The sequence below is a fragment of the Talpa occidentalis genome, unplaced genomic scaffold (genome assembly GCF_014898055.3).
Source record: "Talpa occidentalis isolate TD23 unplaced genomic scaffold, MPIMG_talOcc4v2.1 talOcc4.8, whole genome shotgun sequence".
NCBI classification, from domain to species: domain Eukaryota; kingdom Metazoa; phylum Chordata; class Mammalia; order Eulipotyphla; family Talpidae; genus Talpa; species Talpa occidentalis.
This window is the reverse complement of record NW_023605194.1, coordinates 3928528-3956267: the sequence shown is the minus strand read 5'-3', so window position 1 is coordinate 3956267 and position 27740 is coordinate 3928528. Positions and strand designations below refer to the sequence as shown.

Here is a 27740-nt window from a genome sequence, read left to right as displayed (position 1 = left end):
GGAAGGCTGTGTGCCGTCCGCAGAGCATGATGGGGGATTTGGAGATTTCCATCATGGCGGCTTCCATTTCGGGCTACACCTTCAGCGCTGTGTGTTTCCACAGCGCCAACAGCAACGCCGACCACGTAGGTGCCGGGCCCCCAGTCGCGGCCGCTGGGGCCTCCCGCCTCCGTCTCGGGACGGCTCCTGCGGCCTAGCAGGGGCCAGTCTCGGCTCGCTCCCCTGGCTCCCGGGCCGGCCCGAATCGCTAGTGAACCGGGCGGCTCCCGACCCCGGCGAGCCGCTGCTGCCCCGGCTCCTTCGCCCTCGGGTTGGGCCCCTCATTCGGTGCCTCCGCTCTCCGCCGGCCGGCACTTAGCAAAGCTGTCTCGCCTGGCGGCTGGCAGTGGCAGGAGTCGCCCAGTGGAGACCGAGCGCCTGCCACTCCCTGAGACCCGGGCGGCCGGACTTGCGAGGAGCGCCCGGGGTCGCGAAGGGGCTGGCGGCGGCTTCAGCGACGCCCGCCGGGCCCAGCGATTGTCTCGGGGTGCGACGAGGGAAGCACTACCTGCCACTGTTCTTACTTGTTAGATCCAGCCGTGTGTTTTCTTTGCCTCGATGGAAAATGGAGAACGTAAACAGGAGCGTTCTGTGAGGTCTGCTTGCCTCGAAGTTGCATGTTTAGTTCCTTGGCGAATGTTCTGAGGCCTCGGAAGTAGTCGCAGCGAAATGGGGAAGTGGCAGGCGAGTGTGTGAGTGATCGGATGTGCAAAGGCTTTGCAGCTGGGAGAGGGAGCAGAGCCAGTCTGCCTCAATGTCTATTTTCAATGGTCTTTCAGTGTCATGGGTCTCCGAATGGGCATTGTTTGTGAAATTAGAAAATTTTTTATCTTAAAGCATGTATTTAGTTTACTCACCACATTGAAGGATGATCTTAAAAGATGTTACTAGTGAGTTAATTCAAATTCGTGAAATAAGAGGTGTGGACACGGTGGTTGTGGGTGCTGGCTGGCGGAAGAAGGAACTGAATTTGGTTTGATGTCATCAATATTAGTTTCCATTAATAAAAACTGAGTTCATAGAGATGTGATTCCATTAGTAAATTGGATGGCATTAAATTATTCCTTTCATCTCGTCAGGGATGATGGAAGAGATTAATGATAGGAATATACAAAACATGGGTGTTTACAGAGGCAGCCGCCTTTGATACTGCAGCCAGTTGTTTAATAATGTAAGGCAGTTTCACATATAGGTGGTTTGGATACTCCTAGTGTTGGTGGAAATATTAATTATTGTTTCAATAATGCTTTGCTGCTCTACTTCTTGGAGAGCCTGGTCATAACACAATTTCTGTATAAAGCAAGACTTTTATAAGAATAAGCAGCTACCTGTTGAAAAGTGGATTGTTTTTCTACAACTGCTGTGAGATGGTCATGTTACTTAGGTTATTACTAATTTACTTCAAGAGATACGTCTTTAATATCTGCAGTGTGCCAGGCCTGGCGCTAAGTAGGCTTCTCAGAAACCTTCACTCATGGCAGTAGTTTGCCATAAGTATCTGTATCTTACATGACCATACCTGTTTATATTAACCTTGCCATAATTATATGTGTGTAATACTTTAAAGTCATATCAATTTTATTTATTTTAAAGTTAACAACCAAGAATTTACTTTGACAGTACATTCTTGTTTTGTCCAGGCAAGAAATTACCTTGAAACCACTCATTATTCTATAGAGCTAGAGTTTATATTATTCTGTAGAGCAATCTTTTTCTGTAAATATTTTACAAGTAGTAAATATTTTAGGCTTTGCTAGCCTTTTGGTCTCTATAGCAACTAAGCCCTGCTGTTGTAGGAAGAAGCAGCCATAGATAATAAATAAATAAGGGTGACTGGTTCCAATAAAATTTTAATTATGGACACTGAAATTTGGATTTCATATAATTTCACATGTCATAAAATAGCATCCCCATTTTTCTTTAACCAATTTAAAGTGTAGAAACCATTCTTAGCTTATGAACTGAACAATAGCAGCATTAGGCTGGTTTTTGCACACACACTGTAGCCTGCTTACTCCTACTGGAAAGTAACAGTGGCTCCTATAATCCAGACCAGGAGATAAATTAGCATTCATTTTATATGGGGCTTTAGGGTATCTTGACATCACCACTGACTTTTCAAATTGAGGACTATGACAGAGTTTCTAGATAAAATACAGGGCACTCACTGAAATTTGAATTTCAGAGAAGTGATTTTTTTTGTTTTTGGTTCTGTTTTGTTTTTTAGTATAAGTATATGCCAAATGCTATCTAAAAATTATTTGTTGTTTATCTGAGATTCAAATTGAAGTAGGAGTCTTGTGTTGTTGCAAAAATCTGTCACTCCTCGTCTGTCCAACACTAGGAATATATAGATAGGTTTTTTTTTTTTTAATAGAGGCATGTTTTATTTATTTATTTATTTGTTTATTTGTTTTGTTTGTACATGCACTGGGTACAGTCAGAAGCGTGGGAGGGTGAGAGAAGTCACCAGAGCCAGAGCAGGGAACAGAACAGGCAGACTGATGAAGTACATTGCTGAGGGGAGCAGCGGGCGGCAGGAGAGGTCTGCGCGCCATGTGGGACCCTCCTCTGGTGGCCGGGGAGCAGCCGGGGATCGAACCGGCGCCGCAGAGGCTGCGGGCAGCTTCGCAACCCAGCGCTCAATCGCTGCGCCACGGGGGAGGCCCTAGATAGGTTTTTAAGGGCTAAAGTTCTATAGGGATTTGAAATTGGGTTTTTTTTTTTTCCACTTTGATTAAAAAATGTCTCAATCTGTTGCAAACAAAACTTCTCTTTTGTAATGAGAACTCGTAACTGAAAATTTTTCATAGGATTAACCAAACTTCTTTAGGAGATGATTCCCTCAGGTCTGAAAAAAAATTTTAAGTAATCTATATATTACTCAAGTTTGAGAAATGCCCTATACGTGACTTTTAGATTCTAGAACAATCCATTCCCCTAATGCAATCCAGGGCTATGCTGTAAAGCATCTGTCTCTCCCTCCTCACCCCCACAGATTCTCATATCCAAGAAGAAATGTTTTAAAACTAGGAAACTTCTCTAATTGATTTGAGGACTCTACCTAGAATAGACAGTCATATAGTACAAGGACATTGTTTCAACAAATTTATTCAACAAGTATTTATTGAGCCCCTACTAGGTATGGGGTACTTTGTTGGGTTTTTTGTTTGTTTGCTTTTTTTTTTTTTTAGATTTATTTATTCAAGAACGGGGTACAGGCCAGATGCATGGGAGGGTGAGAGGATTCACCAGAGACAGAGAGGGGAACAGAACAAGCAGACTGACGAAATACACTGCTGAGGGGAACAGTGGGCGAGACAGAAGAGGTCTGCTGCGCCGTGTGGGATTCTCGCCCAGCTGGTGGGGATCAAATCTGTGCTGCAGAGGCTGCAGACAGCTTCATAGTGTGGCACTCAACCGCCTGCGCCACCAGGGAGGCCCTGGTATGGGGTACTTTATTAGGTGCTAAGCTATAGCAATGAATAAGCTCTCCCTCCCCTCATGAAGCTTAGATTTTAGTGGGAGGTAGGCATTTATTTATTTATCTGAACATGTAATATGTGAGTGAGAAGACCAGGAAGAAAAAGATGCAGGGTGAAGGGAAAAGAATGCCTGGCAGACAATGTGTCATGGCATTGGCTGGGGAAGGCCTCTCCTAAGGCTCTGATAGGTGCTATTTCAGTAAAGGGCCTGATGGCAGAAAGGGTGGTGAGCCATGTGGGCATGTGGGGAGGGAGATCCAGGACAGCATGTGAGTTCACGCTTTCTACAGGGACGTTCCTTGAGATTTAGAGTGTATATTTTCCAGCCAAACTTGCACTGAACTTGACACCAGGCTCTTGAACAGTAAGTTCAGCACTGAGTAATCTAGAATTGCTCTTGACGGTGTATGTTCTCCAGAAGTGTCTCTCAGTTAACTCTGCATTTATGAAAGAAAAATTTTCATGTGAGAGTGATGGAGATTTACCTGATTTCCCATGTCCGCCTGTACAAGAGCAATTAGTTGGGCGTTGTGTTAACTTCTTTATTCTTTTATCGTTAGCTGTGTTTTAAATGAGTGAAATCAGTTTTATGCTGTCTCAGGAAAACAACCTTGGACTGTTTCTGCTTCCTGAGATTTTTGATTTTTTTTATTACACTTCATAGGATTTAAATGATGATGAATCACTCCTTATTTTTACTTGCAAAAAACAGAATAGGCGCGACTCCACTGACCCCCGCCTTGGGTCTGTGAGGTCCACCCGGGGCGCAATAAACTTTCCCTCCCTTTGAGAAATGTAAAAAAAAAAAAAAACCAGAATAATTGAAGGGATTAAAGTATTTCACCTAGCCATGGAATCCTTTTTTCAAGCAATCCAGTAAATAGCTGTAGTTCAGATTCGTTTTGTCTTGCATATTGGTCTATATTAGTTTACGTGGCAAACTTGTTTGGATTATTGTCAAAATTATTATAAAATTATGTCCTCAATTCCTCTTAACTCCAGTAAAAAAGGTCATCTTTACTCTTGGCTGCAAATGTTTTCTTTTATTGCTTTTAGGAAGGCTTTTTGCTGGGAGAGGTAAGACAAGAGGAAACCTTCAGCATCAGCGACTCCCAGATCAGCAACACAGAGTTTCTGCAAGTGATTGGTGAGTGAGCCAGTGCTGCGCCGGCTTCTCTCTGCATGTATGCTGTTCGGTATGTCCTAGGGCCCTTAACTGCCTCCTACAGGATTGAAAGAGTACGTAGAAGATAACCCAAATCACAGCGCAGATTATTTTGGCTCATAAAGTGAAGCAGTCAGTGTAAACTTACAGAGCATGGCCGTGAGTGTAGGTATTCAGTAACCGTCCTCACCCACCAGCCGCTCTGCCTCTCACTGAATTGCTGTGTCCTAATGCACTTGATAGTCACTTCAAAGCCATGGTTAGCATCAGTTATGCAAACTGGGCTATCCCCCTTGCCAACACCCAGTGACCTCATCTCTAATGAAAGGATATGCTGTGGTGGTCCTTCCAGGAGGGATCTGGCAAGATGTTCAGCTTGTTTGCCGAAGCTTTTGGCTGCACCTGCACAGCCTTGAGGGTGGGTGGGGAGGGGTTGTGGGGAAGGAGATGAGAAGTTGTAGATGCTCACACTCTGTTTTTAAAGGAGAACTCTTTTTTTTTGTTTGTTTATTTATTTATTTACTTATTTATTTATACAAGCACTGGGTACAGTCAGAAGCGCGGAAGGGTGAGAGAATTCACCAGAGTCAGAGCAGGGACCAGAGCAGGCAGAGGGACCAAAGTACACTGCTGAGGGGAGCAGCGGGCAGCAGGAGAGGTCTGTGCGCCATGTGGGACCCTCCTCCGGTGGCCGGGGAGCAGCTGGGGATCGAACCGGCGCTGCAGAGGCTGCGGGCAGCTTAGCAACCCAGCGCTCAACCGCTGCGCCACCGGGGAGGCCCCACACTCTGTTTTTAAATAAGGATCCCAGTCCTTTTTGCTGCACTCTGAGCATCTCACTAAGCAGCATATGCTGCAATTCAGAGCCAAGGAGGGCATCTCATTCATCTATGCAGCTGACATTTATTGAAGGATGTCCACATGCAAGGTGTGTGCCAGAGGAAGCTCCTTCTAGCAGCATGGGGAGATTGAGACAAGTATGCAGAAATACCAGACAGTGCTAGATGAGTGTTGTAGGAAAGAAACAAAGAAAGCCCCATATGTTGGAAGAAATTGCTAGTGGGTGAAGTCAGGAAGGTAAACTTCGGGTCCGTGGGTGATAAGTTAGAGGAACGCAGAGCCAGGAGCACAGAAAACACCCAGGGCCTTCCTCTGGTGTGATTCTGTGAGACTCAGAATATGGGAAGGTGAGTGGTTTGGAGGACGGCTGGAGGTGAGGTCACATTGAGGTTCACTCTTTGGTCTCAAGCCTGATGGCCTTCTAGCACCCGAATTGGGGGACCAGGGTGAGGAATGAGGGGGAGTTGGACCTGGGAAAGACAAGAGAATGAATGGGCTGGAATTGTCAGACCCACCTATCACAGTACTGGCTTGTTAAAGAATTGATACGCAGAGGATAGCTGTTTTTAGTTTTGCTTTACTTAACTCTTTGAAATTCTAAAATCGAGACTTTGGTTTCATTGGACACCTGTGCAGTTATTTCTTGTTTGCACTTGGGTTTCAAAATTCATTTGACAAATGAAGGTTAAACTGTCAGTTGTACTTGCCTGACAGCAAAGTGCAAGAAACAACTCTCTAATCTGGCACGATCACAAAATCAGTACTTATCATCAGTATTCTGGCTACTTAAATTTTTTTATTAAGTTTTTGTTTCTGTTTTTTAAAGATTTATTTATTTTTATACAAGAGCTGGGGTATAGTCCAGAGGTGCGGGAGGGTGAAAGGATTCACCAGAGACAAAGTGGGGAGCAGACCAGGCAGACGGACCGAAATACTACTGAGGGGAGCAGCAGGCGAGACAGGAGAGGTCTGCCACACCATGTGGGAATCTCCCTGGCCTGTTGGGACTCGAACCTGCACTGCAGAGGCTGCGGACATCTCCACAGCGCTGCACTCAACCTGCTGCACCACCGGGGAGACCCTCTGGCTACTTAATTTTAAGAAATGGAATGCTAAAATAATTCAGATTTGACAATATAATGTACTGAGGCTTTGATTCATAAACTTCTAGTTTTTGCAGAAAATACCAGTCCCTGTGGAGACTGCATCAGCCGTAGAGTCCAGTTCATAAAGGACTTGGATAGCCATTCTTTGCTGCACAACCTTTAATTATTTGCTGCACTCAAGTCATCATTTGAAACAATTATGGATCTCATGGACAAAGCGTTTGCTAATATTATCTTAAATGTATGATTTTCATTGTAATAGTTTTCTTTTAAAAATATATGTTAGAAAGTGTCAACTAGGACCCTGGAAAACCTAGGTTGAAAGGCCAGATGTGAGGTAAAGGGCCAGGAGCACTGTTCCATCCCAGAGTGGGGAGGAATGTTCTGGCAGAGCATAGCCTCCAGAGTAAGCTGGTTAAAATGACTTGAATGGACCACACTTATTTTATTGAAAAATGCCTGAGTCCATGCCCAGACATGTTTGCTTACGCCACACAAAAAGGAGGACTCTATAGAGAACAACACATTTTGTGTCTGAAGTGTCAGTGTCTTGTTTTGAATGCGTATTAATTTTCAGAGCTGCGCTAACTCACTGTAAGCAGAGCTGTCCCCCCTGAGTCCTGGGAGTGGAGGGGGCAGGCCACAACTGAGTCTTCCTGAGTTAATGAGGCCTAGCAGCAGTGGGAGAAATGGAGAGAGAGGGGGGTGCCGGTCACCCACCAGGAGGAGAAGCCGAGACTGAAGGGTAGGAACAGCAGCACCCCCGGTGGAGACTGTGAGAGAAATGAGGCAGAGAGGCCACCGGTGCGCGAACAGGAATCTGCCCGCCCATGCGCTTTGTGGGCAGAGGAACCTTCAGCTGAGGTGAGGCTGCCCCCTCCCAGAGCTCAGTCCCCCGGCCTCATTCCCACCTGCAGCTTTGTCGAGGGTGAGGCCATCACTCTGTTTCGTGGAGGTCTCTGCTATAGCAAAAACTCTAAGAAAACTTTGGCTTTCTTTAGAAGATACCACTTGTTTTCTAGAGCACATGTAGCGTGTCTAAGCCAGGTTGTAAGTCATAAAAGAGATGTGACAGGAGCGTGTGCCCAGAGTTCAGAACTTGCTCTAGGACTTACTTAAAATGCTCTGGAGGCAGCTCTCCTGCCCCGTGCCCGTGCAGGTGTCTCTCTTCGCCTCTCTTTCCTTGGCAGAACAGCAGCGGCAGCTCTTCCCGCCTGCCTACATCCGTGCAGGCGCCTTCTCCTTTTTATAAACCTACCCTTTTGGAGAGTAAAAAAATAGATGTTCTTTCAAGTAGAAGATAGTTTTTCCTTTTTCTTGAACTCTAGGTCATATTTTTGCTAAAAATGCTTCACAGCCTAATTACCTTCCAGCGTCTCTGAGATAACTTGCGGTGGTGGACTATCATTTTTGGTGATAAAAGAAGGAAATATTTCTAGATAAGGTTTTCTTACCTTATCAACAGCCACATTTGGCAAATGAATATTCCTCTCCTGAGGAAGTTCGGCGTGCATCTTCGCGCTCAGCAACACTGACATCAGCACAGAAGCTTCTGGGCACAGCCTCCTGTCCTGTACGGTTGTGGTTTCGTTTTAATCAAGTTAAAAATGTAGCCTAGAACGCTACAGCTATGGCTTTGTAAACAGCAGGGACCAAGTGACTCTCCAGGAGGAAGTTATTAATAGACTTGAATGGTCAGTCAGTCTCATGGTCTCACAGCGGCCCCACCCTCGGTCTCCTGCTTGAAGAGCCTGAAGAAATCGGCCGCTTTGGTTCACCTCAGCAGTCTTCAGAAGCCTTTAGGACCTGCCTTCACAAAGACTGTTTCCCTTGGCGCTGGTCGGCCCAGGGTGTCCTGAGTTACCAGGTTTTTGATGGAGAGTGGGAGAGCCCTTCCCCTCCCCAGGCTGGGTCACAGCTCCTGACCCACCATTTCAGCACTGCCAGCCGCTGGTGTCTCTCCCCTCAAGCTCGGCTTAGCTGACCCAGGGCACGAGAGCTGGGCCTGCCTGAGAGAAGCTCCTCACACAGGGACAAATGAAGGGTGCTCTTCCTCGCCTTGATGCCATGCAGAGAATGTGTCCCTGAGTTTGAATGTTAAAAAACGCATGACCTCACTCATGCACACACAGTGCCTGTGGGGATGAGGACAGCTGTCTCTACTAAGATTTTGGTTGGGAAAAAAAAATGCTGGGCTATTTTTCAGTTGTCTTTGTCTTACATGATTAACTGAGTGAGGTGTGTTTCTTCTAATTACAGAAATCCATAACCATCAACCTTGTTCCAAACTTTTTAGGTAAGCCATATCTTGCTTTTTGTCCTTGTTAGAAGATTAATGGATTAAAAACCAGTGCCTTGCGGCCTGCAGCTGGTCATGGCAGTGAACCTACATGTGACTGAGGGAGGCCCTCCAAACCCACGTCTGTGTTAGGAGCCCAGAGTCCACATGGTGGCAGGTTAGGTTAGGAAAGGAGGTGGGAGACAGTGTTGTCGTTGTCCTCCGTGGCCTAGAATGGTCTAGAACAGCCTGCTTAGAAAGCTCTTGAGCCAAATGAAAGGAAGGCAATCAAGGATCACTAGTAGGTAAAATGGTTTAAGGGGGTTTTTAAAGAGAAATTTAAAAAGTTCTGTGTTCAAGTATAAAATACAGGGAAACAGAACTTAAACTTCTTTTTCATGTTGAAGTCCACATACACCGGTTACAGATTATGACCAGGTAAGGGACAGACAGGAAAAATGGAGGAGAGACATTCAGAAGGGAGAACAAGACAGAGAGACTCATGGCGGGGGAAGGGTAAGGGAGAAAGGCTAGTATCTCCCAGCCAGACTTCTCCCTCAGCCACTGCCTAGGCCTCTGCCTTCTTCCTTGTCCCCAAGTGCTCCCACTGATGACTGGGTGACGATTTGAACTCTGTGCTTGTGAAACCACCCTGGGGCCCTACCTCTGCTTTTCCAGAAGCCAGGCCCCTGCTCGCCTCCCAGGCTGACCACCCAGGAGGACTTGGTGTTTGGTCAGCACACCCACCCTCCTTACCTGGCTTGTCCTGCTATGTGACCCCTGCAGTTTCACAGGGACCTCTCTCCCATTCTCAGCCCACCCAGACCCCTGGGGTGTCCCACACCCCACACACTCACATCCCAGTGATTATTTCAGGGGACTGTCATCTTGCTAGAGGGCTGCCTGTGCAGGAGACCTCGAGGTGGCCGTAGCCCTCCTCTCTCTCATCACACTTGCCTAAAGGAGTGGGAGCGCTCGAGCAATCTGAGTTCATTGGAAAAGAATCTCAGAGCAAATGAAGTGATTCAGACCCTAATCTACCCATTGCCTTAGCCTGGTTTGTGGAAGTGAGTCTGCTTTGGCTCTGACCGTCCACAGCTTTGCTCCATGTGTCCTGTCCTACCCTTCTGAGGGATTCCTGAACATGCTGGCAGCAAAGTGGTGTCAGAACATGAATTTAACTAAGTTTAAATCGTAGACTCACCATCCTTAGAGCTGAAAGAAGCCCTCCAACTGTGTTGCAAAAAAGAAAGTGGAAGCCAGATACGTTGGCAGTGTGCATGAGATTGCATAGTACGACGCAGCCCTGGCCTGAGCTGGTGTCCGAGCTCCCAGTTCACTGCTCTTTACCGCAGCTCAGAGAACTTACACCTCTAAGCCTGGGCTTACAGTGTGTGCAGGAAGGGTGGCACTCTGAAAACCGCCACCCTCCCCCACCCCTACCCCCACCCCTGCCCTAGCTGGCAGGACTCTGGTCCTGGGTCTGGGTTAGGGGCGTGTGCACTGTCTGTAGTCTCACAGACCATCTTCGTGCCCCACCCTCCCCTCTCCCGGCTCTGATGCAGGCCCAGTCCCTTAGCCTCAGTGTCTTCAGCTACAGAAATGGGAATAAAACTTGTTGGCCCAAACTCTGCTTACCTCCCAGGTTGCAGGCAAGAATGAAATGGAATCGAAAGCATCAGGCTGAGCGCCTCGTTAAAAATTTATAAACTGCTTTGTTTCCTTTATGTGACAGAAAATGACCTCTTATGTTCTTTTTGTTTTCATCAGTAATTGATACTTAAAAACAGGGAAAGATGTCACAACCACTTGAAACCACAGGCTTTGTAGTTGCTTGCTGTCAGTGCCTCCCACACCCTGAGTATGGCAGGCTCCTGAGGGCTTTGTGATGCAAAAGATCCCTCTGTCAATAAAGCGATTAGATTAGTGTAATGCCTCTGTATGCTGTTGAAAACAGGTCTCTATCACCAACTTTTAGGGTTAGATGTCCCAGGGAAACATGTAGCTGATAGGCATATCCTTGTCATAGTACTATGTGATTTTAATAAAATTTGTTTTTCTCTTAAAACAGTTTTTATGACTATGCAAGCAAAGTTAATGAAGAGAGTTTGGACAGAATTCTCAAGGACCGGAGAAAGGTATGTCCTGCTTGTTGCCTACGCTTATTTGGAAATATTCCTTCTCATCAAACTTAAAACCAGAAAGGAAGATAAACTGAAGCAGTTAATCTGATGTTAATATAAGTGTTCCATTAACTAGTAGATTTTAAAGATAATTTGCGGATAAGCCAACGTTTCTAATTTATCAATAGAAAAAATAGATATATACTGTAAGTCCTCACTTAGCTTCATCAGTAGGTTCTTAGAAACTGCTGCTTTAAGTGAAGGACACATAATGAAAGCAGGTCCTTGGATAATGCCATCTTGTTCCGCGTTAATCAGTTTAGTAAAACAATATGTAATGGAAAAATTCTCAGACCTGCTATATGAATGATTCCATTATGTAAAAATCAGAATTTTAAATAATGAACTATCACCCAGAATACCACAGTATTAAGTTGATTCTGAGTGGTTATATCTTTCTACTTTGTAATCTTAGAGATAATTCTGTAAATATTTAATATCCATGCCTTCATTTTATAATCAAGAAAAATAATTCTGAGAAACTGCAGTCAAACACCTTTGGATATATCATTCTTTCAAGCTCAATTAATGTTGAATATAGAGATTTTTCCAAAAGGTCATGTATGTATTATTTCTGTCAACGTATGCATATGATATTCTGATTATGACAAGTCCGAATAGACTTGGAAAAGAACCAGCATTTTCTAGCTGCAGATTATCACACGGTCTCGTTTACAGCTTACTCAGTTGTGATGTGTGTGGATTTTACTTTTTAACCTGGGTGTATTCGTTCTAGGAAAAACAGGTTGAGGGAAAAAAAGTACCCATAAAACTATCCAGCTTCTCAAAACTAAACGCTTTGTTTAGAAGCATGTATTATTTTAAAAACCTTTTAAAAATTATCTATGTGTTAAAAAGAATCACGGCAGTGTGGGACTTGGTTCCGAGGTGTCTGAAGAAGGGTTTCGGAATCTAGAGTGCAAGGGGAATAGACGAGTGACCTTTCTCAGGCGCAGGGCTTCCCAGTACGATGCCAGGCCGGGAGGTGCTTGGGTTCAGAAGAGTGTGGCCCGGCCACCTGTCCTGCTGGAGAGGGAGTCACCGCAGCCACAGGCAGTGTGGCCCATGCTCCTCTTTTCAGCAGCCTGCCTGGGAGTAGATATTCTGGAGCCTCTTGGCAGGTTATCCTCCCTCACCCTGTCACTGCCTTAACTTCCTCACTCCATTTCCTTCCATGTTTCAGATCATAAACTGTCATTATACATTCTAAAATGAAAATTTGTCCCATAAAAGCTCTTGCTGGAGCACAGTTTTCTGGAGCATTAGCTACTTATTAAAAGGACCAGGAGGTCTCATGTTTAAATAGATTAAAAAATTAGAAGAAAAATGAATAAAGAGTATGAACAAGAAATTTACAAAAGAAATCTACAAATGACTATGGAATAAATGAAAAGTTATTCAACCCTAATCAGAAAACACAAATGGAAACTACATGACACTATTATTTTTGCCCATCAGATTGGCAAAAGCATAAAAGTCTTGCTAATTTCCAATGTTGGCAAGCCTGTGGGAAACAGGGAAACTGTAGTTGGTGGGGATGTAAATTGATACATTTAAAGGAGAGTTTTGCAATAATAGAATTTTAAACGTGCAGTTCCACCTCTAGGAATCTGGCCCAAGTAAATAATTGCATCTAGGCACAAAGATATGAAAAGCTGGCATGATTGAATACTGGAACTCTATGCCAGGTCTTGCTCTCCACATTTTCCAGGTATTGACACATTTAATCCTTGCAACAGCCCTTTGAGGTAAATTGTGGTTAATGTCACCCCATTTTACAGTTAAGGCAACTATGGTTAATTAACTTGCTTAAGGTCACCAGCAAGGAATGATGGAGCCAAGCTTTAAATCCTTGGCCCCTTAGCCCAGCACACAAGGATGTTTGCTTCGTCCTTGCTTAACAGTGAGAACTTTGAAGGTTAAGTCAATTATGTTGATCCCTCCACACTACAAGATATAAAGATGCCCTGAACGAGAATGAGGGAGGCCCTCACAGGAAGATCTCCAAGTCATGGTAAACGAAAAAAGTAGATTAGAATTTCCGCCCATTTTATGTAAACACACAAGTCTGAGTGGGGGTGTAATTGGACAGAAAAAGATCTAGAAGGAAGGCAATCACATGTAGAAGGGGTGCTTTGAGAAAGGGGTGGAGAGGTACGACTGATGATGGGAGACTTTGTTTCATACTTTTTTTTTCTTTTTTACTCTATAATTGAAAATAAACTGAAAAAAAGAAAAGGACTTTTACTCTGTAGTTTGTTTTCTGGAGCAGCAGTAGTGGATAGGCGCACATTTCCAATTTAAGGTAAGGGCTTTTAAAATTGGGTTTGAGAGACACATAGACCAATGGAGCCAAATAGAGAGCCCAGAAATAAAGCCACACTTTTATGAACAACTAATCTTTGACAAAGGAGCAAAGAATATGCAATGGAACACGGACAGTTTGTTCAATAAATGGTGCTGTGAAAACTGGGACCTCCACATGCAAGAAGAATGAAACTAGACCACTACCTCTCACCATGCACAAAAATCAACTCAAAATGGATTGAAAAAACTGGACACAATACCTGAAACCATAAAATATGTAGAAGAAAATACAGGTAAAACACTACAAGACATATATCTCAGAAACATCTTTAAAGACTCATCACCCAAAGCAGTGATAGTGAATGCAAAGATAAACACCTGGGATTACATCAAACTGAAAAGCTTCTGCACAGCAAAAGAGACATTAACCAAAAACAGAGCGACACCCCAAAAACAGATTGGGAAAAAATCTTTGCACTCCATTCAACTGATAAGGGACTGATCACAAAGATAGACAAAGAACTCACACGGCTCAAAATAAATAAATAAATAAATAAATAAATAAATAAATAAATAAATAAACAAACAATCCGGTCAAGAAATGGGCAGAAGAACTTAAAAGACATTTCTCCAAAGAGGAAATGCAAATAGCCAACAGGCATATGAAAAAATGTTCAACATCCCTTATCATCAGGGAAATGCAAATCAAAACCACACTGATACCACCTTACACCAGTGAGAACAGCACATATCAAAAAAATAAGCAACAACAAATGTTGGCAAGGATGTGGTGAAAAAGGAATGCTCCTGCATTGCTGGTGGGAGTGCAGACTGGTCCTGCCACTGTGGAAAGCTCTCTGGAGGACCATGTGACCTGGCAATACCACTCTTAGGGAATCTACCCAAAGGATACAAAAACATTGATTCAAAAGAACACCTATGTTTATTGCAGCACTATTTACAATAGGTAAAACCTGGAAACAACCCAAATGCCCAAAAATAGATGACTGGATCAAGAAGATGTGGCATATATACACAGTGGAATATCATTCAGCAATCAAGAAAGATAAACTCATGCAGTTTGCAGCAACGTGGATGGAGCTAGAAGGAATGATGCTCAGTGAAATAAGCAAGAAGGAAAAAGAAAAATATCGGATGGTTTTGCTTATATCAGGAATGTAGGAGACCCAACTAAGACATCACTGTAAAAAAAAATAATAACAGTACAAAACACAACAAAGCAAAAACAGACAATTATAAATCAGAGACATCCTGTAGGGGAGGAGGAGGGAGAGGGATCAGAGGGAGGGAGGGAGGAGTACAGGACTGTGGTGATGGTGCATAGGTGCCTTAGGGAAGGAAATTTTATGGGGACTCAATCTGAGGGGCTGGAGGGAGGCAAATATTGTTTAAAAAAAAAGAAAATAGGGCCTCCCCGGTGGCGCAGCGGTTGAGCGCTGGGTTGCGAAGCTGCCCGCAGCCTCTGAGGCGCCGGTTCAATCCCCGGCTGCTCCCCGGCCACCAGAGGAGGGTCCCACATGGCGCGCGGACCTCTCCTGCCGCCCGCTGCTCCCCTCAGCAGTGTACTTCGGTCCTTCTGCCTGCTCTGCTCCCCGCTCTGGCTCTGGTGAATTCTCTCACCCTCCCGCGCTTCTGACTGTACCCAGTGCTTGTATAAATAAATAAATAAATCTTTTAAAAAAAAAAAAAAAAAAAAAGAAAGAAAATAAATAATAAATAATCCCATAAAATAAAATAAAAAATAAAATAATAAAATTAAATTGGGTTTGATGTTCTCCAGTACAGTAGACCAATCAGCACAACCTTTGTTTCTGCTGGGGTCAAGATTCTCAAAAAAGTTAAAAGGTGACCTGCAGTTTTGATTTAATAGAACTTTCTGCTAAAATGAATGTTTGGTTTTTTTTTTTTTTTTTTTTTTCAATTAAAGGTAAGAGTTTGGTGCTTCAATGTACTTTGAAAATTATTTGCCATAGTGTTTGGTAAGGGCAGGAACTACACCATTATATTTCATTGTATTTTCTGTGATGCACATAATATAAACCTTTAAGGATTTTTGAAAAAATCCAAGTTTTCAGTGCAAAAGCATAGATGATTTCTAACATTTAGACTGAAAAACTTTATAGTTGATTCTAGTTTGGGTTTTCTTCCCAGAAAAGGTACAAAATTATGTCTTCACCTCAAAAAGTTTATTTTACCACCTGCAATGCTATGTTTAAAATGTTAGTTATAGGGCCTCCCCGGTGGCGCAGCGGTTGACCGCTGGGTTGCGAAGCTGCCCGCAGCCTCTGCAGCACTGGTTCGATCCCCAGCTGCTCCCCGGCCACTGGAGGAGGGTCCCGCATGGCGCGCAGACCTCTCCTGCCGCCCGCTGCTCCCCTCAGCAGTGTACCTCGGTCCTTCTGCCTGCTCTGCTCCCCGCTCTGGCTCTGGTGAATTCTCTCACCCTCCCGTGCTTCTGACTGTACCCAGTGCTTGAATGAATGAATGAATGAATGAATGAATAAATAAATAATAAAATAAAATAAAATGTTAGTTGTAAATAAAGGCCAGTGTTTTGATAAGAATATCCCCCAGTAGGTGCCCTGTTGTCTCATGCTGAAGTGCTCCTCTACTCTAGCTGAATCCACGTTGTGTCAATGAAGTTTACACCAGCTTCAGGTTTTGGGCTAAGGCCAAAAAAGCAAGTAAGAGGAAGATTTTTGCCTTCTGGAAGCATCTGGTGAAATCAATAATGATAAACATAATAGCCATCTTAATATCATTCATTCATTATACGACCCCAAAGAACACAACCTAGAGTTGATAATGTGCCCAGTGTTGGGTAACTTTGTTTTGGTTTCAGAAAATGTAGCAAATGTCTAGCATAAAGGAGAGGGGAGAGTCTTCGTGAAAAATTCATATGAAGCATCAGCAAAGATAGGAAAGAGGTCCATTGTGTTTCATCATGACCCAAGCCTAGCTCTCAACAATAGGTGTTTTCGGTCCCACTGCTGATGTTTTTCTAGCCTTGCGACCAGCTTCTTTTTTCTAACAGGTAGACTCAGAGGTGCCATGGTACCAATTAATTTGACGTCTCTTTCATTGATCAGAATGGGGGGGGCATCTTTTTCTAAATATTAAGTAAGTTGATTTCTAACAGTTGCTATCCAAAATAAATCCATAAGACTCCCTACTTTTCAGAAACTACAGATGAAATAGAACAGTGGGAATCAGCATAAGGAAAAAAAACAATACTCCTCAGCTAGTAGCCACTTGCCAGATTCTGTTCACCAGCAGTATTTCCTGAATCCAGCCAAAGTGCTGAGCGTCGCCTCGGTCCCTGCAGGGCAGAAGTGGAGTGTGAGATGTGTCCCGGGCCACATAGGTGCTCACGCCAGTGTGGAGAGCAGAATGTTGGCTTTGGCTGAAGTAGGCCGCCTTCGCAGACGTGACTATTGCCATCAGTGATAGTTTTTCTTACTGTTTTGTTTTTTCCTTAAGGAAACCCACTTTGCACTTGCAACCTCCATCTGTGACCACTGGAATTTGGAAGTTAGTGCAGTTCACCAAAGACAGGTTCCGGGTCTCCGTCATCACCATTAGGTGTGAGACTGAGCAGAGCATCTCTTTTATAGGTTTATGGTGGCAGAAATGTGTTGATTTTCTTTTCATTTAAAGGATATCAGAATTGATGGCTTTAAACTAACTGAAAAATGCTGTGTCTTCAGTCTTACTCCTGGAGGGCAGGAACTGCTACTTCATTGCCTAGAGTTCCTTGAATGTGACATGAACTCAGCAGAGAAAACTTGGAAGGCTCACCTTAGGAGTTGTGATAACAGTAGAGATATTTGTGACACAGCGGACTGGGCACTGGCACAGGGGCTCAGCGGCGAGTCCCCTTCCGACATGAAGGTGCCAAGACGTGATCTAAATGTAGTGATTATTTTAACATGATACTTAACAGTTTCAAACTACCTTTACGTCTTAAAACAGAAGTTTTACTCAGTTTATTTCAAAGAAAGAACTATATGAACAGTATTTTTCTAATCTAGAATTACATTAACTGTGTCTACAACAGAGATTTTCAAACTAGTATGCACAAGAAAAAACAGAAGGAAATCATCTTAAATTCAGTTCCTGACGCCTCCCTTGGAGGTTCTGATGTGGTAGCTGTGGGGGGGGCCAGGAGCATTGTGGGGGGGCTTCCGGGGCTTACTTAGGGGCTCTATCCTCTAGATGTCCAGAAAATCATATCATGAGAAATATTCTTCCATAGAGCATATCAGTTTGATTCACTTAGCCAGTTTAGTTACGCTTACAGTTAGAGCTTAACAACACCAAACTTCTCCGTAGGTTTTGGTAAATGTGTATTCCTGTAAAACTGCCATCATCGTAACATCGTGAATTTATCTGTAGAATTTTCCTTTGGCCCTGTTCCTGTCCCTTCTTCTGACCTCTTCCCACCCCATCCTGGCCCACAACAGATCTGCTTTATGTCACATGTCAATTAGTTTCCCTTTTCTGGAATTTTATATGAATAAAGTCCTATAACATATGCTTTTGGGAAAGGCAGTCTGCCTTCTTTTCACGCAGCATAGTTATTTGGGAATTCACCTATGTGGCTATTATATGGGTAGTTTGCTCCTTGTGATCACTTTCCATGTGTGGATGAACGATTTGCACATTCTTTCACCTGTTTTTTATTTGTTTTTGCATAGAAGAACTGGGGTGTAGGCCAGAGGTGCGGGGGGTGAGAGGATTCACTAGAGACAGAGTGGGGAGCAGAACAGGCGGATCTACTGAAATACACTGCTGAGGGGAGCAGGAGGTGAATCAGGATAGGTTTGCTGCGCCATGCGGGTTAGCTCCCTGGCCGGGTATTGAACTCAGGCCTTCTCGGTGATAGGGCTGAGACTCAACCCCTAGGCCACCAGGGAGGCCTCCCATTCATCTGTTGATGGACAGCTGGGTTGTTTTCAGTATGGGGCTGTTGTAGGAAAGACTGCTATGAATGTTTGTTTACAAGTGTTTGGATACCTCCAGAACTAAATTTTAAGGTTTCATGCAACCTTTACTATTTTTTTTCTAATGTTCTTGTCGTAGAAAGTTATCGGGTGGTACAGATTCCGGCGAAACACACAACAGCAGATGTCGTACAGAGAGCAGGTTATCCACAAGCAGCTCACCCGCATCCTCGGGGTGCCTGACCTCGTTTTCCTTCTCTTCAGCTTCATCTCCACCGCCAACAATTCTACTCACGCTTTAGAATACGTTCTCTTTAGACCAAATCGAAGGTAAAGAAAGAGTTCCTTCCAGCCGCGCGTAAACAGGGAAAATGATACAGTTGAGATTCATGGCTTTGAGAAATGTGCATTTTATTGCATCTCTAAAGAAAACCTTTGATAAGTCTCTTTTAGCTAGGGTTTTTTGTTTCTTTTTGTAGTAAGAGAATATATTTTCCTTGTCAGTTAATTGTATAAATTAGAATTGTTTCTGAATCAAGATGCATTAGCAAGACATGTTAATTATGCCTAAAGCCTTACAGGAATAAGCAACTGGAAGTCATCATTTGCTTCTCCATAATCTTTTATGTAGAAATACAGTTTTATTGCTCTGGAATTGTGATTGTAATTTTGAAACATAGATTTCAAAGACAAAATTGTAAAATTGATCCACCTACTGGTTAATGAGGGTTTTGCACCATGAACATGTTAAAGCAGAAACAGTAAAAGATCTGATGGTCACGGTGCGTCTGTAAACGACGGAGAGGCTTCCCTCTAGAAATTCACTTGTGGAAGAAATTAATTTGACATCAGGAGAATAAATGATTGTTAAATAGCCATTTTCAAGACTGTTAATTTATCAGTAGGTATTTCTTACAACCTCCTCAGCACTTAGTCTCTGTGGGCATGTGAAGTTGCGTGAGCCATGACCTTTGCACTCAGTCGAGTTGGCTGCTTCCTGCATCCTTGGGTTATTGCGGAAGGGGCTCCCTGGGACATGCTGTTAGTTCATCTGTGTGGGGAGGAGACCCCTGTCGCCTAGGCCCGTTCCCCAGGAGAGCAATGCGTTGAGCCTGTTGAGCCTGAGCCGGGTCACTGTCGCCTGCAGGTATAATCAGAGGCTCTCCCTCACTATTCCCAACCTGGGCAACACCAGCCAGCAAGAGTATAAAGTGTCTTCAGTGCCAAATACGTCTCAGAGCTATGCCAAAGTTATTAAAGAACACGGGTAAGTTGAAAAGTAACGTGAATGGTTTGTCTTCCTTTGTCAACAATATTTCTTTTGTTAACAATATTTAAAAGATCTCTGGAGAAATATGAAATCAAGTTTGCTATGATTGGAAAATGAGATAGTCTCTAGACCACCACCTCTGTAATATCAACATTTTATTCTTATTAGAAAGGGAGTTTACTTTCACCAATACTGCTTTTTGTCATCATTTGCCACAACTTATTCCTTTATTTTTGCCATTGATGCAAAGGTTGCGATAGAGTGCGTGTGTTTTTGAGTCTAATGACGTGGTCACTGCAGAATGTACACGTGGACGTTGTCTGTTCATTTGTGTCATCCACTAGTGGACGTCACCTTGGAGTTGAGCATTTAAGTCACAAGACAATGCTTTTTGGGTTCTAAGCCAATATAATAACTTGGTGACTTTTTTTTCTGTCTTCTAGTACTGACTTTTTTGATAAGGATGGAGTCATGAAAGACATCAGGGCAATTTATCAGGTTTATAACGCGCTGCAGGAGAAAGTGCAGGTAACTGATTTATTTACAAGTTTGCATTATTTCTATTACCCAAATTCTTTTAATTCTGCTTTGATACTCTCCCATCTAACGAAGCACTTGTGATCCAAATGCCAGAATGAACTTTCCTAAAATAATGTCAGCTGTGCAGCGAGCCACCTCCTGCCAGCCTACCCAACCCTGCTCCTGCCCGACAGGACTCACAGCGCAGACCCTGTGTCACTGTTTAACACCCACATCCCGTGTCTGCCAGTGTTTTTCTCTGTGGAGACGTAGCCGAGAGTCAAGGAGGGTTGCACAGCTGGAGTCTCCAGCCCTTACGGTCTGTGTTGCAGCCGCATTGGAAGCCACCGTTGCTGCGCACAGTTCGGCACACTGGTTCTCTCTCCTTCGCTCGCTCTGCCCCAGCCGCCTCTGTCTAGTGGGAGGAGAGCGCGGAGCCTGCTCCTGCCTAGTCATCCATGCAACAAATATTTATGGAAACAGCTCCTACGAGCCAGATCCCGAGCTAGGTGCTGACAATACTTTCCCACGTTCTTTTCATCATCCCCAGGGTGTTCTTAAGAGTAATTTGCTCTAAAGCCCTGAGAACAAAAAAGCCTTTGAGGACAAGAAGGAAAGTGGCCAGGCTGAGGAAGCCTCCCCAGCCGCAGGCCTGGCTTTCAGGAGGAAGACCCCGAGGAGAGAGAGGCACGAGGCAGCTGCTGAACACGGGGAGCAGCCCGAGTGTAGCCAGGAACCCCCTCCCCGGGAAGCAGCTCCTGGGCAGGGTCCCGGGCCATAGCTTCCCCTCGCTCACGGCACCCAGCAGGACAGGGGCTTGATCCCACTCACCCAGGAGCAGCCGGCTTCCCTGCATCTGCTCTTTCCACTGCGGCAGGAACATGCAGTGAAAAAAAGCTTTTTGTCCTGAATTCATAATTTTTCGGACTCTGAGCACTGCCTCGCGGTCGCGCTGACCAGGCAGCTCCTTAGCCCCAGGGTCCGCAGCGCTGACTGCAGGGCGCATGCGATGGGGCTGACTGCATCTTGTCTTTGAGACCCCTTTCCTTTGTTGTATACCATGTAATGGGGAAATTCCAGAAAAAAATACTTAAATATTTCAGGTTTGTTGTTTTGTTTTAATTGAGGTAACATTAGTTTACAGCGCTGTCCAGGCTCCAGGACTACATGTTCTCTCCACGTCACCACCAGATGTCCAGTCGCCGTTCACCACACGCCGGTCAACCCCCTCCTAGACCTCCCCCTCCCTCCTCTCTGGTTACCACCAGTCTGTTGTCAGAGTCTAAGGGTTTAATTTTGCTTTTTTTATAGTCCATAGATGAGGAAAATCATACAATCTTTGTCTTTCTCCCATGACTTACTTCATTTAGTGTAATCCTGTCAAAGGTCCATCTGTGCCTCAAGTGGCAACATTTCATCTTTGCTGTGGCCGAGTAGTATTCCGTTGTGTACCTACACATCCTCATCCATCCATCCAGCGCTGTGCAACTTACTTTCTTTTTCAACTTTGCTAATTACAAATATTTTCTCTTAGACAAATCTCTTAGTGTCATCTAATTTTTGATTGTTGATGATAAATCCAGCAATGAAAGCATCTCATTCCTGTCTGGTTTTTGTTCCTTTGTATGTTAGACTGGTATCAAAAATTCCCTCTTCCTTTCAGTAAAAATGAATACCAGGAAAAAGACTTTAAATCTTTCCAAGCTTACCCTTATTTGTCAAGAATTTATAAGCTAAACGGCATAATCATTTTAGCAAAGAGTAAAGCAGTAACTAACACGTAATACTTGTTCCTCAGACCTTTACGATTTCGTTTTACCTTCTGTGTCTGCTTTCCAACCCCACTAAGGGTTGTGTTCTCCTGGGCTGTATCAATGCTGTCTTTATGAAATGCCTCCTACTTGGATTTGAAATGAATTGTTCTTATTGTCATTTTCCCCTCAGGCAGTGTGTGTGGATGTAGAAAAGAGTGAGCGAGTTGTTGAATCCTGTCAGGCAGAAGTGAACAAATTAAGAAGACAAATCACTCAGAGGAAAAATGAAAAGGAACAAGAAAGAAGTAAGTTCCCTATTAATTCCACTGTTCAGTATCAGGGAAATGTCTGGCTTTAAACACCAGATTATATCACGAAGGATCTGATTCTGCCTACACTCATCAGGCCCCAAGTTAAACTTTTGGGGAGGGGGCATTCCCAGTGGCGAAGCCGCTCTAGCAGGGAGGCGCTAGTCTCATCCTGCTTGAGTCACTGGACGTGGAAGTGAGAGCAGACCCAGAGGGACAGGCCGAAGGACGCACAGGCAGGTACAGCTCTCTGGCCGGGGATGGAACCCAGGCTGCAGTGGTGATAGCCTGAGACTTAACCCCTGGGCCACCAGGGAGGACCCAACATTTTCTATTTTAATAAGGATGTTTGCCCACCAGTTAAAATCCAAGTTATATTCCAGGTAAGAGAAATCTGGTTCATTTCTGCTATTATATTTTTCTAAAAATAATCAGAAAAGCAAGCAGGGGTTTGTGCACAAGAAGGCTAATGGCAGCCTTATCGAATCTTGGCAGCAGCCTGTTAGAGCGGCAGAGTCAGCCGCAGCGGAGCGTGAGACCAGGGCGCGTCTTTCAGGCGTTGGGCAGCCTTCAAAGTGAGTGTGTACGGCTTAGACTGCCTGGCGGGGGCCTCAGTGAAAGTACTAGGACATAAATAAGAGGATAGAGGTGGGGTCTCAGCTACGTTTAAAGCACACGTGCGTGCACACGACAGCTGGGTAATGAAACGAGTTCAGGCAAGACGTTGGGAGCTGACCCTTAAAATGTGTGTTTTTAACCCAAGTCTTATGCTCCTTTTACCAAAATTCTGACAGTAGGGCCTGGGTGACAGAACTGTGGGCGATTTTTATTTTCTTGGTTCTTGCTTAAATTTTATATGATGTGTCTTTTTTTTTTTTAATATTTATTCATGCATACAAGAACCAGGGTATAGGCCAGATGTGCGCGGGAGGGTGAGAGGATGCACCAGAGACAGAGCAGGGAACAGAACAAGCAGACTGACTGAAATGTACTGCTGAGAGGAGCAGCAGGCGAGACAGGAGAGGTCTGCCACGCCGTGTGGGATTCTCGCTGGCCGGCCGGGATGGAACCCATGCTGCAGAGGCTGCGGACAGCTTCCCAGCACGGCACTCAACTGCCTGCGCCACAAGGGGAGGCCCATGTGTCATTTTTTATAGTTTAAAAATGGCAAGCCTATTTAAGATAACGCACACATAGTTGTGGGGCTGTGCTCGAGCGTTCAGAACATACAGCAAAGTCATGCTCAGGCCTGGAAACTGAGCGCCTAACACTTGGAAGGGGAAGGAGGCACAGCAGTGTAGTGTGAAGGCGGTTGTAGAGAAACCTTTTTTGGTGTTAAGCCTGTCTAGCATAACTGTGAGTCACCCTTCCAGTGACTGTGAGGGGTGCTAAGGACTGTTTGTCTCCTTCTGTCCCCAGGACAGGACAGCCACGAGGGGTAAACAGCTCAGGGTTTAGAGCTGAAAGACCTGCATTTTGAGTCTCTGCCTGTTCTTGTGGTCAAGTGACTTAACGTTTCTGATCTCTGGTTTCTTTGCTGACATGACAGACACGGCACTATTAGTAAGGATGGCAACAATGCTTCAGAAGGTTGCTCAGTTTCATGGCCTGACTTCCAGAACATTCAGGCTGACCATTTAATGCATTGAGATGCCAAGCTGTCAACATGTCAAAAGTGTTACCGTTTTCTTCCTGTTTTCCCTCAGGGTTGCAGCAGGTGATGGCAAGCAGACAGATGCCTTCGGAAAGCCTGGACTCGGCGTGCAGTCCCTGCACGCCCTACTCCAGCTTTGCTGCCGAAGGTCGAAGTACACTGGGAGAAGCAGAGGCCTGTGATCCTCCTCCTCCTTACTCCGATTTTCACCCAAACAATCAAGAAAGTACTGTGAGCCATTCTCGCGTGGAGACTAGCGTCTTTATGCCTCGACCTCAAGCCGTGGGCTCTTCCAACTACGCTTCCACCAGTGCCGGACTCAAGTATCGTGGGAGTGCAGCGGACCGCCCTCCTTCCCAGAGAGCAGCGGGAGACAGTGTGGAGGAGTCAGACGACAGTGATTATGAAAATTTGATTGACCCCACAGAGCCCTCGGAAAGCGACTACTCACAATCGCGGGATTCCCGCCCCGTGTCACATCCTGACGGGGGCTCCAGGAACACTCAGACCTCCCAGATTTAACGGAACGACAGAAACTCTCCACTCTGAGCTGTTTTTCTTAATCACTCACTAAGAGAGTTTTTTGAGGACTTACTCTGAGGAGAGAACCGCTTTCTCGGACACCTGGACTCCCAGGAGGAGCGCCCTGGGGCTCAGCACTGCAAGGAGCCTCTTGCCCATGGGTCTCCACCCTTGGACGGTGGTCAGGTTTCACGAGAAAATCATTAAGATAATCAAATTGTCCTAATTCTGGTGCGATTCATGGGTGTACTGGTCAACTTAGGCAAAGTGAAACTTATCAATGTAGTTTCTGTTCTTTAAATAAATTGGAAATTAGAGACTAAGCACAATTAGTCTATAATGTTCTATAAATCAAAACCTTACCTCTTGCACTATCATGCCTTGAAATTTACTTTTTCAAAGGGAAACTAGTCTAGCTGCAGCCTTCAAAGAACCTTCTTTCTATGATGAACCAAATTCATCTTTGCCAGAAAAGAAATTTTGATAATTCCACAAAGCCTGATTGGAACAAATCCCACCCACCATCCTGTCTGCATGACTTTGTGAGGTCGAAAGAGAGGGCTTCGTTTCAACTGTTTTCTACTAGCCCGATACGTATTGTCCCTTGAAATGGTTGCCTTTAAAAAAAGTGGTCGAAATACTTATTACCAGTAAGTCATCATCCAAATAATTATGTCATAAAATAAATTAATTATTTTTCTTTGGGGGAATTACAGTGACTGGGATGCTGCACTGGCCACATTTGTGGTCTCTGTTCTGGAATCTTCAGTGAGGACACACAGCAGTGATGACAGAAGGGAGTTATGTTCCAGACCCAAGTTGTACGATGAGCAAATGCCAGACGTGGTGGACTTAGCCGAGTTCATACGTAAAGGATATAACTCATTTAGATCTTCTGACAAATCCTAGTGTTAATTTTATTTGTGGAGGAAAGACATTTATTAAACTGTTTGGGAATCTTGGCGAATAAAGATTATTTCAAATCTGAACACCCATACTTTTCTTTAAGTTGCCATTTGAAGAATAATTGTGGATTGTCTTGAGATTTTCATTGGGGGTGCACTTGTATTTTTATTTAATGACCGCCTGTTTCCTAGCGTTGCCCAAAATGTGTGAAAGCGCTGAAGACAGTCGCGAGCACATGAGCTCCCGGCTTGCCCAGACGCAATGTTTTTGACGCTGTCAGCCCTCGAAGCGAAAGCTTTGGGATGTAACTGCCCTTGCTTTGGACTAGTTCAGACCTGTAAGAATAAAGAAATTGTTAGTTGTTCAGAGGCTTGGTAGCTTGGTCTTATAGGAGTTTGCTCACTGAATGCCAGTTCCAATATAAAACTAGAGGCGTGACGTGGTCTGAACGATGAAACGCAAACACTGCCGTTCTTCAGACAGCGTGGGTCTGCGTCTCCCTGGGCGTCTGGGTTTCGTTGGCCTCACCACTGCCCTTTGATTGGAATGTCGCAGACCACTTTATCTGCTCACGTGTTCCAGTCTTGACCAGCCACCTACGAGTGGCTTCAGCACCCGTGTGGATTTAATTTTTTTTTTTTTTTTGAAGTGCCATCACCATCTCCTCTGTTCAGATGTTGACATTCAGGAAAATATTTTTTATTTTTATGCCGTACTGAAATCTACAATGTATCTGACAAAGCAGTTAAATGTGACAATAAAATTGTATTTAATCATGGTACCATTGTTTCAATGTCTCTCTCACCAGGTCTTGCCTCAGTTTACTTATTCTGGCCATGCTTAGTAGAATGAGTACAGTGTTTTTCAAGGACATTAAAACTCATCTCCATGCAGATTTTTCTTGTTATGTTGGTTTCAGAGGAAATCCAGGAGCACAATTTAGTAAAATGTTTCTGTTGGTTTCAAGAAGGTGTGGAGAATCCAGTTTCCGTGAGAACTGAGGGTCAACTGAGTAGAAAATTGAATCTTAGAAAGCCCCCGGGAAGAACCTTCCACAGAAGAACTGGGCTGAAGAGATGCCTCGGCCTGGATCACCCGCCCAGTGGCACAGCTCACAGTGTTCTGGTCTCAGGAATCACCACCCCGCTCCACCCCGCCCCAACAGGCATGTGCTCTGGGTTCCGTGGGAGCTGTTCCAGTTGAGGGGTGTCTCTTCCCAAGTCTCAGGTGACACTCTGTTTTCAGCAAGACTTTAAAATATGGATTGTAGCCTTCTAGGATTCTACGCTGCGTCTTCTCCAGAGAAAAGAAGACTGGATTCTTTTTACTTCCGTAGAAGTCTGGAAATGCTGAATTACATGTTGTAATTGGCTTTTCTGGAGAAAGATCAAAAACACAAAAAGAGATACCTCATCCCCCAAACATCCAGACCCTCAGGATATATCTTTAACTTCGAGACAGTAGCTCAGTGACAACTGCTTTAATAAAATCATTTACATGGACTGCCTGGGAATCCTGTTTTAAAGAGGTTAAAAAGAAAGAACCGAGAGGACTGTAAAACTAAATAGAAATAAGGGCTGTGACTGGTCTGGGTCTTCACTGCGGGTTTCATCTTCCCTCTTTCACTCGGTTCTGTTTCGTCCTTTGCCACAGGAAGCCTCCCTGCTAGAAAAGGAGCTGCAAAGCAACCAGTTCTGCCAATGTGGTGCTAATAAATAATGGAAAATGTTTACTTTTCATATATTATGACAAAGAGATTTGGGAAAAGTTATGGAATTTAACTTACCTTTCTTTTCGGACTGAATTCTGTAATGTCCTAAATAAGGCGGGAGAGTCAGGACATAAGCGTGCATCCTTAGTGGGCTATTTAGGGTTCCTCTGACCCCTGGAGATGGGGGGCAGTCCCCTTCTAACAAGACCTTGGAACATCGACAAGAAGACGCCCCCTGAGTGCCAGATATTATACATGCCCAGAATGTAGTACTTAGAAGTGGCCGTTTGCTCGTGGAAAGACAACAAAAGGGAGTTCATTGTGACATTTAAAAAAAAAAAATCTAGAAAAGGACCCTAATAATAGTGGGATGGCTAAAAGTTGGTGCCCCCACAAAAGAAACAGTCGGCAGTTACTAAAATGATCGAGGTACACATCAAAAATTTCGTGATACGGAAAGCCAGTTTCCAGATAGCAAATGAAGAAAACTGGTTTCCAGCGTGTAAGTTCTGGTCTGATTTGTGTGGGGACAAGGCTCCATGGGATGCTGTTGGCAGGAAGCAGGATGATCGTTCACCTGAGTGCCAGCAGTGTTGTCTCTGAGTGGTAGCAAAACAGGTGATTCCCCCCACACCCCATTTTTTCTGTTTTGCGTCTTCTAATTTTTCTGCAGTGAGCGTATAATAAAAGACTTTAGAAACGGTGTGTCATTGGCCACGTGAATCATTT

The 27740-nt window shown here is 44.4% G+C and overlaps 1 protein-coding gene across 1 annotated transcript; it reads left to right on the top strand.

Moving 5' to 3' along the window:
• ABRAXAS2 (abraxas 2, BRISC complex subunit) lies at positions 1–27740 on the top strand. The gene is made up of 9 exons (XM_037496097.2): positions 1–125; positions 4581–4671; positions 8895–8931; positions 10985–11051; positions 18507–18697; positions 19515–19634; positions 20081–20165; positions 22101–22215; positions 23925–27740. The coding sequence occupies exons 1-9, from the start codon at positions 27–29 to the stop codon at positions 24392–24394; spliced, it is 1275 nt and encodes a 424-aa protein (XP_037351994.1). The 5' UTR covers positions 1–26; the 3' UTR covers positions 24395–27740.